Source organism: Abrus precatorius, unplaced genomic scaffold (genome assembly GCF_003935025.1).
Source record: "Abrus precatorius isolate BTA unplaced genomic scaffold, Abrus_2018 Scaffold4, whole genome shotgun sequence".
NCBI lineage: Eukaryota > Viridiplantae > Streptophyta > Magnoliopsida > Fabales > Fabaceae > Abrus > Abrus precatorius.
In genome coordinates, this window is record NW_020874384.1 from 6219953 (window position 1) to 6239078 (window position 19126).

The 19126-nt window shown below is 36.3% G+C and overlaps 1 protein-coding gene across 1 annotated transcript; it reads left to right on the forward strand.

Annotated features, from left to right (window-relative positions):
- Positions 1 to 12706: 12706 nt before the first annotated feature.
- On the forward strand, positions 12707 to 14763 carry LOC113866049. Its single transcript, XM_027500939.1, has 4 exons — positions 12707 to 13057; positions 13196 to 13381; positions 13499 to 14074; positions 14668 to 14763. Exons 1-4 carry the CDS (start codon positions 12707 to 12709, stop codon positions 14761 to 14763), a joined length of 1209 nt encoding a protein of 402 aa, XP_027356740.1.
- The last annotated feature ends 4363 nt before the right edge of the window (positions 14764 to 19126 follow it).

Below are 19126 nucleotides of genomic sequence, written 5' to 3' on the forward strand. Positions count from 1 at the left end.
TGGTGCATTAGTCCTCCTTCATTTGAGCCATGATGCAATTCACAACCTTGGTATTTTCTCCTTGAAACTTGGGCTTGTATTCAATTAATATAGACAACACTTGTTGAAGAGCTTCCTTTGCTTTCCTTGCTCTAACCCTTGTCATAGGTCCTCCAAGTCCTTCAAGTGGATCCTTGCCCTTGCTCATCATGGTCATGTCCTTATCAATAGTCTTTGACCTCTTCTCTTGCTGGGTTGCTCCAACCTTTACCAATTCCTAATTAAATATGGAAAGATGTGGCCATGGACTCTATAACTGGATTGCCAAATTCTTTTGGGTTCACAGTTATTATGGTGGTAGTGGATCAATTATCAAAATATGGTCATTTTGCTGCTTTAAAAATTGATTACACGAGTAAATAGGTTGCTAAAACATTTATGGTGCAATTTGTGAAGCTTTATGGAGTGTTTAAGTTTGTCGTCTTAGATAGAGATAAAATTTTTACTTGTCAATTTTGGCAACATCTTTTTAATTTGCAGGGAACCACTTTGGCTATGTCTTTAGCATATCATTCGCAATCTGATGGTTAATTAGAGGCTGAAATTACAGAAGGTGGGATTAGTAGCTTACAAGCTAAAATTACTTGAAACAACAAAGATTCATTCAGTTTTTCGTGTTTCACCACTAAATTCAGTTTTCTTGTGATAGTTTTCTCAACTCATTTCATTTAGCCACTTGGGGCTATTGCACAGTAATAATAGAAGTCACCATGGACTTAGAATCATAACATATAGTAAGATAGATGTCATCATAGTCTTAGCAACATGGATAGATAATTTCCATGAGTTACATGCCTTAGCATGGATAGATAGTTACCATGAGTTTCATAATAATTCTCAATGAGTTCATAATAATTTCAAGATAATATATTTTCAGGAACTCGAAGCATAGTATAGATTTCTCATCATAATTTCATAATCTCATGGTTTTATAATTTCACACTCATGGATAATTTTAGTGCATCACATAATATATTGGACCACAACTTAGGCAAATCATTCAAGCCTTCATAATTCATTTCCTCTTTCTCAAGTTACTTTTTCTTTCACATTTCAAGTCTACTCTCTCTTTCCACTTAGCACAATCTCATTCCTCAATCCATTGTAAATTCTCTTTTCAAGTTCATCCTAACCTTTACATTTATTTCCATCAACCTCTAACGCCTTGTAAACCATAAATCGTTCCACTCAAACTCTTGCCCTCTTGATTTCTTCCTCTCGGTTTTTCTCTCCAAGAAAGAACAAATCATCAAACTTAATTCCTCTCTAAACCATCAATTAAACAAGTTAATTCATAATAGTCCAAGGGTATTACCTCTCAATTTTTCACTCTTTTCTTGCATTGTCACTTGCTGATTTTTTGTTCTCAATACTCAACCACTCACCTAACAATTAGATCATAGCATTTTTAATAATCTCAATCATATTCATGGTCCATTTCCATCAAACATCCCTCAATTAGATTATCAACATCATAATATTATATAATTATTTTTGCTGCATATAACGACCCTTCTAATACTAAAGCTCTGATATCACTTTATTAATGTAGTAACTCAGAAAACACCAAAATCTGGTAAATTTTTTTTTCTTCATACATAGAAATATAAGTATAGGTTCCCTTTTTCTGGAAAAAGAGAGTTAATATACATATCTGTTCAACATCTAACCATACCATAGCTAATTATCATTCCACATTTCAATCCCAACGGCCTAATAGAGTAAGAATAGACACAGCTCATAATATGATAACACCTCGATATATTAAATATCAGTTTGGCAGCATAGTCAAGTACTTAGTCATAATTAAAGACGATTAGCATTATCCAAATACAAAACATAACAGAATAAGACCAGACTTCCTAAGAGCAGTTCCCCTAATGCATAAGCAAATAAAAAATCAGTCATGAGGAGAGTAATTCGTAATGGGATTCAACTCCTCAGAAGAAGTAGGGGAAGAAAAACTAAAAGTAGAAGTGGGATCTTTATCATTCTCCTCGATCCATTCAGCAGCGCGAGGGGTGAACAAGTAGTATGTATCCTCCTCAGAAGGTAGGTTCCATGCCTTCACCTTGTTCGTGTCCATCTATATAGATAAAAGGAAAGCGATACGAAACAACACAAACAAGGGGTGAGTTCTCCAAACACAAACATCATATATAGCCATACCCCAAGGAAGGCAGCGTACAGTCACATCTCAATCTAACAATCCACATTCAGCATCATCAAAGGTTCAATCATATAATAGGGAGATAAATGTAATCATAATCATAACAAATCTCACGAATATTCAATCATCCCTAATAGTAATGCACATGATGCATGAATGCAGGTTTCGATCTCATCCATAGAGTCACTCATGTGTTAATAACATGCAAATGATGCATGGGGATCCCATCACTCTATGACTGGCGACTTGACCCAGCTTTTACCATAGAGTCTCATAGATAGATTCAAGTCGTGCGGCGATCGGAGGACTCCATTCCCTACATTTAGATTGGCACAATAGAATAGAATAGAAGCAACATTTAGCTTTAGTAGAACACCACTGGTGTTTGGCCCAAGATGGGTCTCTTCGGGAATGGACCTCGACGACCATAGAATGTGTGGTCCTTGTCAGGTTTGGCTAAGGTTTGTAGTGGGTCACGACCCGGCCACAGAGGCACATTACTGTTGCCACTTAGGTCGATTATTCCCCCTTTTGCCACCCCCAGTAGATCTACTCGGGACCGAACCTATAACACCTCCAAGCTGTGCCGCGATAATGCCTCCAAGTCGTTCAAAATAATAGTATGATGCATGAAATGATATTTTTCAGTTTTCTTTGATAGTTTTCTCATTTCATGTAGCCACTTAGAGGCTAGGCACAATAGAATATAATAGAAGCCATCACAGGGCTTAGTAGCATGGATAGATTCCATGAGTTTCACAGTAGCATGGATAGATTCCATGAGTTTCATAGTAGCATAGATAGATTCCATGAGTTTCACCGTAGCATGGATAGATTCCATGAGTTTCATAGTAGCATAGATAGATAGATTCCATGAGTTTTCATAGCAATTTCAATGAGTTCATAGTAGTTCAAAGTAATATAGTTTCTAGAACTCATAGCTTAGAATAGATCTTTCATCATAGATTCATAGTCTCATGGTTTTATATTTTCCCACTCATGGATAATTTTAGTGCAGCACTTAATATATTGGACCACAACTTAGGCAAATTATTCAAGCCTTCATAATTCATTTCCTCTTTCTCAAGTTACTCTTTATTTCACATTTCAATTCAATCCCTCTTTCAATTTAGCACAGTCCTATTCCTCAATCTTTACAATCTCTCCTTTCAAGTTCATCCTAACCATCACATTTATTTTCATTAACCTCTAACACCTTCTAAACCATAAATCATTTCACTCTGACTCTTACTCTCTTAATTTTCTTCCTCTCGGTTTTTCTCTCCATGAAAGAACAATTCATCAAACTTAATTCCTTTCTAAACCACTAATTAATCAAGTTAATACACAATGATTCAAGGGTACTACCTCTCAGTTTCTCGCTCTTTATTAGGTTATCTCAATCAAACTTAAGTACTTTTGTCACACCAAGTAGTTTAATTTATGTCACACACCATCTAAGTCCTTTCCTCTCATTTATCACATTTTTCTTGCATTGTCACTTGCTGATTTTTTATTCTCAATACTCAATCACTCAAAAGGCAACTAAATCATAATACTTCCAATAATTCCAATCATATTCGTGGTCCATTTCCATCAAACAGCCCTCAAAGGCTCTAGACTATCAACATTGCAATATCATATTATCATTTTTGCTGCACATTGTTATAATTCATCATTTCTTTCATAAGGTATGCAATGATGCATGTTATGCTCTCAAATAGCAATTTCATAGCTAAATTCACAATGAATAGTAAGGAAATCTAAATTTCCAGCCAAGCATCACTTCAAACATACCTCAAGGTTCTCAAACACAATTACCAAGAATGAATAGTACATATCTCACATCACTCACATTTTTCCAGCAAGTTACTCAAGTAAATTTCATGAATTTCCACATCCAAAATCAAGTAATTTCAAGTCTTGCACTAATATTCGTCCAAGGTTAATCATGCAAAATTTACAAGCAACAATTAATCTTTCACACTAGCAAAGTCCATCACGGTTCAATCAAGTCTAGCCAAGTAATTGCACTTTTCAATTTCATTTTTGCTTCCTTATACAAACCAAGGCATACAAGATGTATTTCAAACTTTTATAGCATTTTATATATTCAAAACATAGGCTTTCCACTAGAATTAGCCTTTCCTTTTGTGCAATTTCTTTTTAAAGTTCACACTAACTTTTTCCAAATAGTTTCAAGACCTCAAAATACAAAATTCAAGTCTTTCTCTTAAAACTCAAAACTGTCCAGCATCTTAATTTATTTATTTACCATGGTTCAAACATGCAAGTTATTTTCCAAATTTTGCAACACTTTTAAATACCAAAACCAAAACCATCCAAGCGATTTTCCTTTTCTCTTTTTATGAAATTAATTACAATGAATCATACCAATCCTTTCCAAATGTCCCAAGGTTTCAAAATATATAGATCTTAGCCTTTTTCCTCATAACAATTAAAACTGTCCAGCCTTTAAAAACTCATTTTTCATCAAGTCCACAATAAGAAAAATAGAGAAAAATCAACATACAAACACAAGGTTCCATCATCCAAGTGCAGTACTTTAATTTTTAGCAAAGGATTAGGTTTAAAAAGTATAAACTGAGGCAATACATAAGGGCTTTCGACACTTAGATCTTTCATTTTAGTGATCCAAAGAGTACACTTATTTAAAGAGAGATAGATCTCAAAAGAACAAGGGGTTCAAGACATGCAAGGCATCATTTGAGTAGTCAAGTGCAAGGTCATTGGTTAAAAACTAATATTGAGTTTAGAAAGTGGAAAATCGAAACCTTCAAGGTTCAAAATCAACATGCAAAAAGGGGATTTTAACAAATCATTTCACAGTTCCAAAACTCCAAGGGTAAACCATTATTTGAACCAAAGATTCAGCCAAGACAAGTGCAAAACCGAGATATGCACCAAAAGATTCAACATGCAAAGAATAAAAATTCAAACTTTCAAAGGGTCCACTCATCCAAGCATAAAACCGAGAATATAGAAGTGATTAAAGTGGAGAGCAAGATGCAAACTTAACATGCAAAGGGTTCAATCATTTTGTCCAAGATCATTGAAGATAAAAATGAAAACTTTCTAAGGATTTTTCACAATTTAACCAAGGGAAAGCAAGAATCAAAATAAAAGGTGAGAACTCCCCCTTACCTTTGAGTTTTGGGCGTGAAATGGTGAGAGAAAGGGCTGGATTTTTGTGGATCTTCAAAGAGAGCTTGCTGGACCAAAAACAGCAACCAAGTTCTTCAAAGTTCTCCTCCAAGGTTGGTTCCTTCCACACGGAAATTGGAGAGAAGATAGAGGAAGAAGTTAGTGATGGAAGGGTGAAGTGTTTGAGTGATTTGGATGAAGAAGTTGCTGTGTTTGAGGGGCTGGAAGCTCTCGATTTTCTTGAGAGAGTTTGAGAGAATTTGAGACTTTGAGAGAATAAAAATGAGGAAGCAAAGTGAGAGAGAGAAATGAGAAATCAAGTGGAGAGAATGAGAAGCGAGGTCTCAGTTTCTTGTTTCCAAAATGGGTAAATGGAAAAAAAATGAATAATTTATATTAAGGTTAAGGTCTTAATGGTCCAAGGTAATTAAGAACTCATGGTTAGCTTATTGGATAAGGCTTGGAAGTCCCAAAATTTGCTCACGGTCCAAAAGAAGTAGAATTGAAGTGAAATTGGTGAGAATAGTGCAAGAAAAGGGTGTTACGGTTTTTAGTGTAGGAATAGATATTTTTAGGGAAACTTGCAAGCAAAGTTAGTATATTTTGGCAAGTAAAATGCATGAAATAATTTAGGGCTGCATGCAAAGGGTTTTGGGTGGAGCAATTTCCAAAAATCAGCACAAAACTCCAAGGTTAAGATTTTGGGCAGCAAATGCATATAATTTGATTGGCCGGAAAGAACGCGACATGACTAGGTTGACATGTGGATGAGACTTTTGATGTGGTGCTAATTTCAAGAAAGACAATTAATTAAGGTAATTATGGTGTCAAAATTTTGGAAGACAAGACAAGAATGTTCTAAAATGATTATGTTTGCAAATTAGGAGACAAGAATCTCTTGCATGTAATTCTAGTGGTCGGTACTAGATTTTGGAAGATTCGGGTAATCATGGTGTTTACACTTTAGGGAACAAGAATATTTTGTATGAAAATCTAGTGGCCGATACTAGATTTGTAAAGATTTGAAGTAATGATTACAAGACTAAGTAATGATTACAAAATCTTTTGAAATGATTATAAAATCTTTAGAAATAAATATAAAATCTTTTGAAATGATTATAGAATATTTTGAAATGATTACAAAATCTATGTAATGATTACAAAATCGTTTTGCAGTAATTACAAAATCTTTTGAAATAAATATGAAATATTTCGTAATGATTACAAAATCTTTTGAAGTAAATATAGAATATTTCGTAATGATTACAAAATCTTACATTTTTCAAGAATGATAATTATGATTTTTCAATAATTTAAATAAGACAAAATATAGTTTTTTGAGCAAGATTCTCAGGGGTATTTTTGGACAGTACAGCTGAAAACAATCAGGACAATTCTTGGATGATATCGAAGCCAAGTGTATTGCATGCAGTTACTCTAAAATGCAAAACTTAGAGATCAAGTCACTATTCTCCTTAGTGAATAAAATAGAAAAGTTCAACATCCAGCTAGTTATTCCGATACTAGCAACCAAACTAGATCTAAGAGTCACTAGCTTAGTTGACAAATTTTGGGGTGTTACACTGCACCTTACTATAATTTGTCAATTCTTTCATAAAGGTATGCAAATGATGCATGTGATGCTCTCAAATAGCAATTCCATAGCATAAATAGTAAGCAATCTAAATTTCCAGCCAAGCATCACTTCAAACATACCTCAAGGTTCTCCAAACACAATTACTAAGAATGAATGGTACATATTGATCAATTGGATTTTTATAACATTATTTCCTCTCATTCCTAGCTCATTAATCCTCTTTTGTGCTTAATTTGTTGAATTGGATCATTTTATGATGTTTGAATTTTATTTGGGCTTTATTTAATTTTTCCAGTATTTAGTAAATTCTAATACTATTTTGGTTTCTGGACCATATCTTGAGTTGTATAACTCCTTTCAATGTGATTCTTGATTTGTAGGAAAGCTAAGAGAAAGGTGCACAATTGCTATGAAGAGGTAAGAAACTAATTCTTATGATAAGAAGCTGAAACTGGGCCTAGAAAAAGTCAAAACGCTGCAGTCACAAATCCTGAGTTGGGTACAGTATTTGGGCCATATCTCAGTCCACAGATATCCGATTAAGCCCATTCTAGTGGAGTTTTGAAGCTAACATCCAAGGCTAGAATTGTCCTTAAGGCCACGAACCAAAAGGAGGCCGTTTTCATAGCCAAAAAAATGGAACAAAGTGACAAACGGAATTTTTGAATTTTGAATTTTGAATTTTAAGTTGTTTTTGGCACCTCTCCTCTCTTCTTCTCTCTTTTCTCTGTTTTTCATTTTTTTTTCTCCCGTTTTATGACTTGTTTCCCTCCATCCATGGAGACTTAGATTTCCATCTAATTCAAGGATTAAAAGAGACATGACACTCTTGAGGATTGATTGATCGCAAATTGACACGATTCAATTAGGTTCTAGAGTTTTCTGAATTTTAATTAATTATGCGCTAATCGAATGCATGAAGGTTTTCCGGGGAATCACTGGCGTTTTTAACATATTTAGAGTGTTAATCTTCCTTATTGTGTTTTGCGTTCTGTGTTTTTATTTCGTTTTGCGTTTTTGCGTTTTGCGTTGAGGTATTTATTGTGAGTCTTGTAGGTGGAAACTTCACTACCAGTTTGAGTTTGGAGTTTGAGGCTGAATTTTGGTGTCCAAATAGCATTCATCATGCTGATCAACTTTGTCCAAAGGAGCTCCCACAAATTCCTTCATCTGGTAGGTGTTTTTCTACAAAAGGGTAAAAAGGTAATTTTTCTGGCGACTAACTCGGATTGAGCTGAAACTTGGTCAGACATTGCAGAAAAATTCAAGGATCAATACCACACAATCCCTAAATTGAGTGGTGCACCCCTGTAATTCCAAAATTCCATCGTTTAGACCACTTTTTCAATTTTTTTTGTATTTTAGGATTTTTAAAAATAGTAAAAAAATTCTGAAAAATAGAAAATTTTATTTCTAGTACTTCTGTGGTGGTCCTATATTTTTTAAAAATTATTTCGTTGGTTTTATTTCCCTATTAGCATTCTGTCGGCATACTGTGTGTCCAACATTCTTATGTGTCTGATGTTGCATGACACGAGCTAACCCTAGTGAATTGCATCGTTTTAATGCTGAAATTGATAGGACATTTCATCATTTAATTAGAACACATAGAAGGCTTTCCTTTACTAATATTCAAGTTGATAATAGTGTAGGTTCTATTAGTAGTGTTAATCATTCTGTGCATTCTGAGTCTGAGTCTGAGTCTGAGTCTTTGCATTCTGATTCCGAGGATATTATTAATATGGCTAATAGAACTTTGAAGGAACTTGTAGCACCTGATATTAACTATCACGCTATGCAGACTTTGAGCTCAAGTCAGGGCTGATACACCTGCTGCCCAAGTTTCATGGTTTAGCTAGTGAAGACCTTCACAAGCACTTGAAGGAATTCCATGTGGTGTGCTCAACCATGAAACCGCATGGAGTGGAGGAGGACCACATCAAGCTGAGGGCATTTCCTTTTTCTTTGGATGGATCTGCCAAGGATTGGTTGTACTACTTGCATCTGGTTCCATCACAAGCCGGTAAGACATGAAGAGGATGTTCTTGGAGAAGTTCTTCCCTACCTCAAGAGCTGCTTCTATTAGGAAAGAAATTTGTGGCATAAGGCAGATTACTGGAGAGACTCTACATGAGTATTGGGAAAGGTTCAAGAAATTGTGTGCAAGTTGTCCACACCATCAAATCAGCGACCAGCTCCTCATTCAATATTTTTACGAAGGTCTCATGCTAATGGATAGAAGTATGGTTGATGCTGCTTCTGGAGGGGCTTTGGTAGACAAAACTCCCACTGCAGCTCGTGAATTGATTGCAAACATAGCTGCCAATGCACAACAGTATGGTACTCGAGCCATGGTGTCTACAAGAGGAGTGAATGAAGTGAAGACCTCTGATACAAACCAGCAAAGGATGGGGAACAGAATAGAAGAGTTGACAACTTTGGTGAGGCATTTGGCACTCGGTCAGACACAGCAACCGCAGCAGCAGCAAGCATTTGTGGAATTTGCTGTGTACCAGGTCACGCAACAAATCAATGTCCATAGATGCAAGAAACCAATGAAACAGTTGCTGGAATTTATCCTGGAAAACCTTTCCAACAACAGCAGCAGCAAAGGAATTATGACCCTTTTTCCAATACATACAATCCCGGATGGAGAGATCACTCGAATCTGAGGTATGGTAATTCTAATCAGTTCCAGCAGCAGCAACAACAACAACCTCAATATCAGTTCAGGCACCATGTTGCAAAACCAAACATGAGGCAGCAATTTTCACAGCAAGCTAAACCAGACCAACCACAAAGCAGTAGCTCATAACCGAGTCTAGCAGCAGATGGCAACCAGCAATGTCCAGTTTCAGCAGAGAACAGAAGCCAGCATCCAGAATTTGCAAACACAGATTAGTCAGTTGGCTACAACAGTAAATGAGCTGAAATCCCAAGGTTCTGGCAACCTTCCCTCCCAATCTGTGAGTAATCCAAGGAATGTGAGCGTCGTCACTTTGAGAAGTGGTAAGCAGCTTAAAGTTCCAAATGCTGCAGCAGAAAAATCAACTTCTGCAAAGATAGATGCAACTGAAGAGCAACCAGAGCCATCCAACAAGAGAGACAGTAGCCATTCTGAACGAAACATTCCGCTGCCTTTTCCAAATAGAGTGACTCAAAATAAGAAGATAGCGAGGCAGAGATGGACAAGGAGATCATGGAAACTTTTAGGAAAGTTGAAGTCAATATTCCATTCCTAGAAGCTATCAAACAGATTCCAAAGTATGCCAAGTTTCTTAAGGACTTGTGCACTCATAGAAGAAGGCTAAAGGGAAATGAAAAAGTGAGCATGGGCAGAAATGTTTCTGCCATCATTCAGCCAAGCATTCCTCCAAAATGCAAGGATCCTGGGACTTTCACCATTCCATGCATCATAGGAAGCGAGCAATTCAGTCAAGCCATGTTGGACCTTGGAGCTTCAATCAATGTGATGCCAAAATCAGTCTACCAGTCTTTGCACATTGGAAAGCTCAAGCCAATGGGAGTGGTGATCCAACTTGCCAACCGAAGCACAGCACACCCTGAGGGAGTTTTAGAAGACGTGTTGGTAAGAGTAAATGATCTTATTTTTCCTGCTGATTTTTATGTGTTAAACATGGAGGATGATGTTATTCAACCAACATTGATCTTTGGTAGGCCATTTTTGAAAACTGCTAAAACTAAGATTGATGTACACTCTGGTACTTTATCCATGGAATTTGGAGATAACAAGGTGCATTTTAAACTACATGATGCCATGAGATATCCACCAGAAGAGCATTCTGTGTTTCATTTAGATATCATTGATACATTGGTTAATGATATGCATGAGAATTTGTGTGCTGAGTTTCCTGAAATTGTAGGTATTAGAGATGACTTTCAATGTTCAGATTGTGATGGAATTCATGATTTATGTGCTGTTTGTGCCGAATTTAATGCATACATATATGTATCTGAGGAGTTACATGCTGATCCTGGAAGTTTAAGTTATGATGTTATTAGAACAGATTCTGATTCTAGTTTTACAGTAGTGGAAAATACTGATTGTGCATATTTTGATTATTCTGTGGGTTGTGCAAATAACTCTTATGCTGATCTTTCTGTTGTGGGATATGATAATGCTCTTGTGCAAGACTTTTCACATGTTGCAGGTACTGAAATTAGAAAAACAGAGCAAATTCCAAGATTAGCACCCTCCATACAAGAGCCACCCATCTTGGAGCTGAAACCTTTACCAGAAAATTTGAAGTATGCATTCTTGGCACCAGATGAGAAGCTGCCAGTCATAATAGCCCAGGATTTGCAACCAGAACAAGAAGAGAAGTTGCTAAACATTCTGAGGCAAAACATAAATGCTTTAGGCTGGACATTGGCTGACATACCTGGGATTAGCCCCTCCACATGCATGCACAAAATTCAGTTAGAGGAGGGAGTAAAACCAGTGAGGCAGCCTCAGAGGAGATTGAACCCTCTGATTTTGGATGTGGTCAAGAAAGAAGTTACCAAGCTTCTAGCTGCTGGCATCATTTACCCAATTTCAGACAGCAAGTGGGTGAGCCCGATGCAAGTAGTTCCAAAAAAGACTCGAATAACAGTAGTAAAGAACTCGAAGGATGAGCTAGTTCCCACAAGAGTGCAGAATAGCTGGAGAGTTTGCATTGATTATAGGAAGCTGAACCAGGCCACCAAGAAGGACCACTTCCCATTGCCCTTCATTGATCAGATGCTGGAAAGATTGGCAGGTCAGTCACATTACTGTTTTCTTGATGGATTCTCTGGTTATTTTCATATTCACATTGCACCTAAGGATCAAGAGAAGACAACTTTCACCTGTCCATTCGGTACATTTGTATACCGGAGAATGCCTTTCGGTCTATACAATGCCCCAGGTATGTTTCAGAGATGCATGGTGAGCATTTTTTCTAATTTTCTAGAGAATTGCATGGAAGTCTTCATGGATGATTTTACTGTTTATGGTACTTCATTTTATGCATGCTTGGATAGCCTTGCTAGGGTATTGAATAGATGTGTTGAGTCTCACCTTGTTTTGAATTATGAAAAGTGTCATTTTATGGTTAGGCAAGGTGTAGTCTTAGGACATGTTATTTCTGGTGAGGGTATAGCTGTTGATAGTTCCAAGATTGATGTTATTGCTTCTTTACCTTACCCTACATGCGTGCGGGAAGTGCGTTCTCTTCTTGGTCATGTAGGTTTTTACAGGCAATTTATCCAGGATTTCAGTAAAGTCGCCCTTCCACTTTCCAAGCTTCTGCAGAAGGATATAGACTTCCAGTTTGATGACGAGTGCAGGAGAGCTTTCAATCAATTGAAGCGGCACCTAATTTCTGCTCCTGTCCTACAGTCACCGAACTGGGAGTATCTGTTTGAGCTCATATGTGATGCATCAAACCTTGCATTGGAGCTGTACTTTCCTAGAGAATTGGAAAGACCCCTCATGTCATAGCATATGCTTCTCGGACTTTGGATTCTGCACAGGCTAACTACACCACTACAGAAAAAGAGCTTCTGGCTATCATTTTTGCTTTAGATATATTTCGTGCTTATCTATTAGGAACTAAAGTGACTGTTTTCTCTGATCATGCAGCATTGAAGTTCCTATTAAAGAAGCCGGATCCTAAGCCCAGACTCATCAGGTGGATGTTGCTGTTGGTGGAGTTTGACATAGAGATCAATGATAAGAGTGGAGCTAAGACATGGTGGCAGACCCCTTGAGTCAAATTTCACAAACTTTGGAGCCTCTACCTATTCGTGAGAACTTTCCAGATGAGCAGCTTTTAGAGCTGCGAGGTAAGGACCCGTGGTATGCTGACTTGGTTAACTATCTAGTTGCCTCTGAATTGCTTGCTTATTTTAAAAAGCATCAGATAGAGAAACTTAGGAGTGAGGCTAAATATTATGTCTGGGATGATCCTTATTTGTGGCGCATGTGTAGTGATCAGATTATTAGGCGCTGTGTGCATGAGCTTGAGATTCCTTCCATTTTGCATTTTTGTCATACACTTGCTTGTGGTGGTCATATTGGGTCACAACGCACTGCTAGAAAGGTCTTAGATGCAGGTTTTTACTGGCCTACATTGTTTCGAGTTTCCTACACCTATTGTAAGAATTGTGAACAATGTCAGAAGATGGGTACTATCTCGCGTAGAAATGAGATGCCTTAACAACCATTATTGTTTTGTGAGATATTTGATGTTTGGGGTATTGATTTTATGGGTCCATTTCCTATCTCATTTGGTTTTGTTTATATTTTGTTGGCTGTTGATTATGTCTCCAAGTGGGTGGAGGCCAAGGCCATCCGAACTGATGATTCTCATGTTGTTGTAGATTTTGTCAAATCACACATTCTTTGCAGGTTTGGAGTGCCCCGGGCAATCATCAGTGATCAAGGAAGCCATTTCTGTAACAAGAACATGGCATCCCTACTAAAGAAATATGGTGTCACTCACAAGGTTTCAACTCTATACCATCCGCAGACTAATGGATAGGCAGAGGTATCAAATAGGGAACTGAAACATATTCTGGAGAAAACAGTTCAGACAAACAGGAAGGATTGGAGCAAGAGGCTTGAAGATGCACTATGGGCTTACCGCACTGCCTACAAGACCCCTTTGGGAATGTCCCCTTATAGAATTGTCTTTGGCAAGGCATGCCACCTTCCGGTGGAAATTGAACACAAAGCATATTGGGCAGTTAAGAACTGTAACTTTGATATGAGCCAGTCCGGACTTCATAGGAAGTTCCAACTTCAGGAGTTAGAGGAGATTCAGTTGGAAGCCTATGAGAACTCCCGCATGTACAAAGAAAAGACAAAACTTATTCATGATAAGATGTTGTTGTGGAAGGAATTCTCCATAGGCCAGAAAGTGCTTCTCTACAATTCTCGCCTCAAGCTCTTTTCTGGTAAGTTTCGTTCTAGGTGGCTTGGCCCCTATATGGTAACTAAGATTTTTCCATATGGTGCTATACAGATTTTGGAGCCTGGAACAGATAAAGTATTCACAGTGAATGGCCACCGCTTGAAGCCTTTTCATGAAGACACACCCTTGGAGACCATTGAGGAGGTCCGCTTGCTAGCAGCCACTTATGCTTTTATTAGGGAGCTCCCCTCTGCCTTTTCTTTACTATATTTTACATTTCCATTATACATTACATTGAGGACAATGTAAAGTTGAAGTGTGGGGGAGGGGGGAGAGTAACTTTATTATTTAGCATTGTTTTTGTTTTGTTTTGTTTTGCTTTGTTGAATTGGAAGTTGTTGAGTTAAGGCATTAGTCATTAAGGATGATAGAGTTCCTACATGATTTCATTTTTGCTTCTTCCTCTTGATATATGTGAATTGGGTGATTGATTTTGATTTGTATGATTGAGTATGTTAGACTTTACCTTTGTGAGCTTTCGAGCCTTATTTTTGGATGGTTGAAATTCTTGCCATTCTTTTCTTTCTTGTGTGTTTTCCCTCTTAGATTTTGTCATTCTAGAACTTGTTTTGATTCTTCTTTGAGGCTACAATTTTCATATGCAATTATGAACATGATAGAGACATTTTTTTTTTCAAATTTGTTCAAATTTGTACTCACTTGGCCATATAGCTTACATTGCATTTTGCCCTTTGTTTAGCCCCTTTGAGCCTTTTTGACCATTCTTTGGCTTTTAGCACATTATAAGCTTTAAGTGGAAAACTATGTTATACCTAACCTTAGGGAATAGGGAGTGCATTGGTTTCATTAATGTTATTGCATTTCAAGTGTAGGGGTTCGGAAAGAATGCAAGAAGAAAAAGAAAAAAAAATGAAGAAAAAGAAATAATAAAAAAAATTATTACAAAGAAAATGGGGAAATTTTGATGCAGGGAAAAGGAAGTCCAAAGAGAATAAATGTATATGTGTTATGGCTTGATTTGTCTAAGGACCAATGTTATTCCTATTCTCTTCGGTTGTATCTTGTCATATCCTCATATTTCCCTACCCTTACATTAGCCCCATTACTACCATTGAATAAAGCCCTCTTGATTTGTGTTTGCATATGATTGTAAGTAGTGGAGAAGTAGAAGATTAACAAGCTTATGGTAATGCATTGTCTTTTGAGGTGACTTGAGTGAAACACTTTGAACTATACACTTGAGAGTTGAGTTATTGTTACTTTCACAATTGCTGTTGCACTGAAAGTAAACTGACTAGCAAGTGTACTAGTGTTGTTGTAGCAAGTTATAAAAAAAAATCTTAGAATCAAATTGAGTTCCAAGTATCGTCCTCAGGGAATAAAGTTCTCAATTACCACTTCACAAGATCACAATTAGTTGAGCTTCACAAATTTCAGATGGATTTGGTATGAATGTATCAAAAACGAAATTAGAAAGTAAAACAGAATGGTTAGTACAAAAGTATATAGTAAACAGATGTAGAAAAAGTAGTTAGGAAATTGTTTCACCAAAACTTCAACATTGAATCAATAAAGTTCTGAACTTTCAAGCATTTAGATGAAATGACAATCAGTGTCACGTTATATTAATCAAAGGACAATCCCTTGCCTCAATGAATCTAGCATCTAATCAAATCACTCTAATCCCTTAGATCTAATCCAATCAAATGCTGCATTAAGTTTGAGAAACCAAAAGATTGCAAGATTAAGATATCTTATCCCTGAGAAACCAATAACCTTGGCAATTAATTCAGATCTGAGAAACAAATTCAATTCCCATTGATAAGAGTTCCTCTATGATTAGTTGATCAAATTTCCATTCAATCACTACTTTAACAGCAGAATCAATCACTCAATCCAATCCAAAACTCAAAGTTCAGATCCAAAATCAATTCAACATTTCCATTTCAGATTCACAATTCCTAACCACAAAGAGTTTAGGCAAACATTACAAAAAGAGAAGAGAAGAAGAGAATGAACAAAGAAGAAACATCTTCAAGCCAATCTCCAATCTGATCCCTCAAGAAATGAAGCTTGGTGTTCGTCCTCAATCTCCCTCTCTGACTCTTTCAACAACAAAAACAAATGGAAAAAAAAAATGAACAAAAAAACTCCCTAAATTCCTGAGCTAACTGCCTTTTATAGAATTCCTGCTCTGCTGGCGTGATCACTTTTTCCAACAATAGTAATCACGCAGAGGCTAATTCTTCATTTCCACTTGCGCGTGTTCACTTTTGCTGGTGATAGTAGCCACACGCACTTCAAAGTGTTCACTTTTGTTGAAAATAGTAGCCACGCAGAAGCTTCCCTTACTAATGTCATGCGTGTGTTCACTTCTGCTAGAAATAGTGAACACGCAGAAACTACCTTCTTGCGCTTGTTCACTTTTGTGGATAATAGTGAACACGCGCAGCTACTCTTCTTGGAGGACTCTTTGGAACGCTCACTTTTTTCAAAAAAAGTGATTACGCAGAAGCTCTTCTCATTGCAACCTCTCTGGAACGATCAATTTTGCCAACAAAAGTGATTACGCAGAAGCTCTTCTTCATTTTATGGTTCTGGAGTGATCACTTTCACTAGTGAAAGTGATCACTCAGAGGCTGTTCTTCAATTATCAACTTCTTTCTTCCAATTTTTGCTACTTTTCTTCTATTTTTCCTTTGATCATCCAATCCTCATGAACTTAGCTCAGAATTCCCTACAAAAGCATACTTGAAATGTCACTTTTTACATAGAAAATCAATGAATTTTAAAATAACTATGTTTAAAAGTGACATGCAACATTTTATTATTTTTTAAGGGTTTTCTACTATTTCAAGCATGTTTTCTTTATTAATTGCACTAAAAACTATTGTAAAATACTAGTAAAATATGGATTCATCAGTTATATACACCATCTCGTGGATCTTTCATGCTTGATCTATACACTTTGAATGATATTGCTTGGCTTGCAATTTTTTTGAGAGGTTGGGAGTTAGATGTTTGATTGTTGTAGAACTCTTGATGCTTTATTTGATCTTGTATCCCTAAGTTCAGCACTTCTAAGGATTCATTGGAGAATTTGTTTATTTGTTTTGATTATTCTATGATTTTTAGGTTACATGTTTTTATTTGCTTGATTGTGTCTTACATAAGGACATGCAAGAGTTAAGTGTGGGGGAATTTGATCAATTGGATTTTTATAACATTATTTCCTCTCATTCCTAGCTCAGTAATCCTCTTTTGTGCTTAATTTGTTGAATTGGATCATTTTATGATGTTTGAATTTTATTTGGGCTTTATTTAATTTTTCCAGTATTTGGTAAATTCTGATACTGTTTTGGTTTCTGGACCATATCTTGAGTTGTATAACTCCTTTCATTGTGATTCTTGATTTGTAAGAAAGCTAAGAGAAAGGTGCACAATTTCTATGAGAGGTCAGAAACCAATTCTGATGATAAGAAGCTGAAACTGGGCCTGGAAAAAGTCAAAACGCTGTAGTCGCAGATCCTGAGCAAGGTTCAGTATTTGGGCCATATCTCAGTCCACAGATATCCGATTAAGCCCATGCTAGTGGCGTTTTGAAGCTAACATTCATGGCTACAATTTTCCTTCAGGCCACGAACCAAAAGGAGGCCGTTTTCATAGCCGAAAAAATGGAACAAAGTGACAAATGGAATTTTTGAATTTTGAATTTTGAATTTTAAGTTGTTTTTGGCTCCTCTCCTCTCTTCTTCTCTCTTTTCTCTGTTTTTCATTTTTTTTTCTCCCCTTTTATGACTTGTTTCCCTCCATCCATGGAGGCTTATACTTTCATTTAGTCCAAGGATTGAAAAAGGACTAAGACACTCTTGAGGATCGGTTTCGCAATTTATTCAACAACAAATTCAGTTTCATCTCTTTCGTCTTTCTCCTTTTGCTAATTATGATTTTGAATTGAAGTTCTTCATTTGGATTGATAATTATGCAATTGTTTGATTACATATTATTCAGTTGATGTATGTAATTAATTCTTGAAGAAGTGTGAATTAGATTTTCAGATTTGAGATCTAAGATTAATGGCATTGGTGAATTAAATTAACACAAATCGATTAGGTTCTAGAGGTTTCTGAACTTTGAGCGAATTATGTGTTAATCGAATGCATGAGGGTTCTCGTGTGAATGCTTAATTTGAATTGATGTTTCATTCGAATTTAATGTTAATCACTAATTTGTTGGTTGATGCATCTTCTTGGAATCCAGTGATAGAGTGGTCGTATTTCTTCTAAATTTTTGGATTAGAGTTTTTAATTATTTTTAACTTTTGATTCTAATTAGTTATTCTATAAATCAAACCCCTTCTAAAAATTTTATAATCGTATAACGTTATCATCATTGGGAGATGACTCGGATTGCACCTCTTACTGCATAATTTTTATGCAATTCGGTTTTTATTAATTTGTCCGAGAGCGACACTCGCGATCACATATCTCACATCATCACATTTTTTTCCAGCAATTTACTCAAGTAAATTTCATGAATTTCCACATCCAAAATCAAGTAAATTCAAGTCTTGCACTAATTTTCATCCAAGGTCAATCATGCAAAATTTACAAGCAACCATCAACCTCTCAAACAAGTAATTTCAGCATGGTTCAATCAAATCAAGTCATGGCAAGACACTTTCAATTTCACTTTTGCTTCCTTACACAAAACAAGGCATACAAAATATTTTTCTAAATCCTTGCAACACTTTTTTTTTAATGCCAAAACCGAGACCATCTAAGCTAATTTTCACCTTTTCCTTTATAAAATTTTCTCTTATTACTCATACCAATCTTTTCCAAATATTCCAAGGTTCCAAAACACATAAATTTCAACCTTTTTCCTCATAATACTCAAAACTGTCCAGCCTTCAAAATCTCATTTTTTTTATCAAGTCCGTAACAAGTAAAATAGGGAAAAATCAACATGCAAATACAAGGTTCCATCATCCAAGTGCAGTACTTTAATTTTTAGCAAAGGATTATGTTTAAAAAGTCTAAACCGAGGCAGTACATAAGGGTTTTCAGCACTTAAACTTTTCATTTTCGTGATCCAAAAGAGTACACTTATTTAAAAAGGGATAGATCTCAAAAGAATAAGGAATTCAAGGCATGCAAGGCATCATTTGAGTAGCCAAGTGCAAGATTATTGGTTAGAAACTAATATTAAGTTTAGGAAGTAGAAAACTGAAAC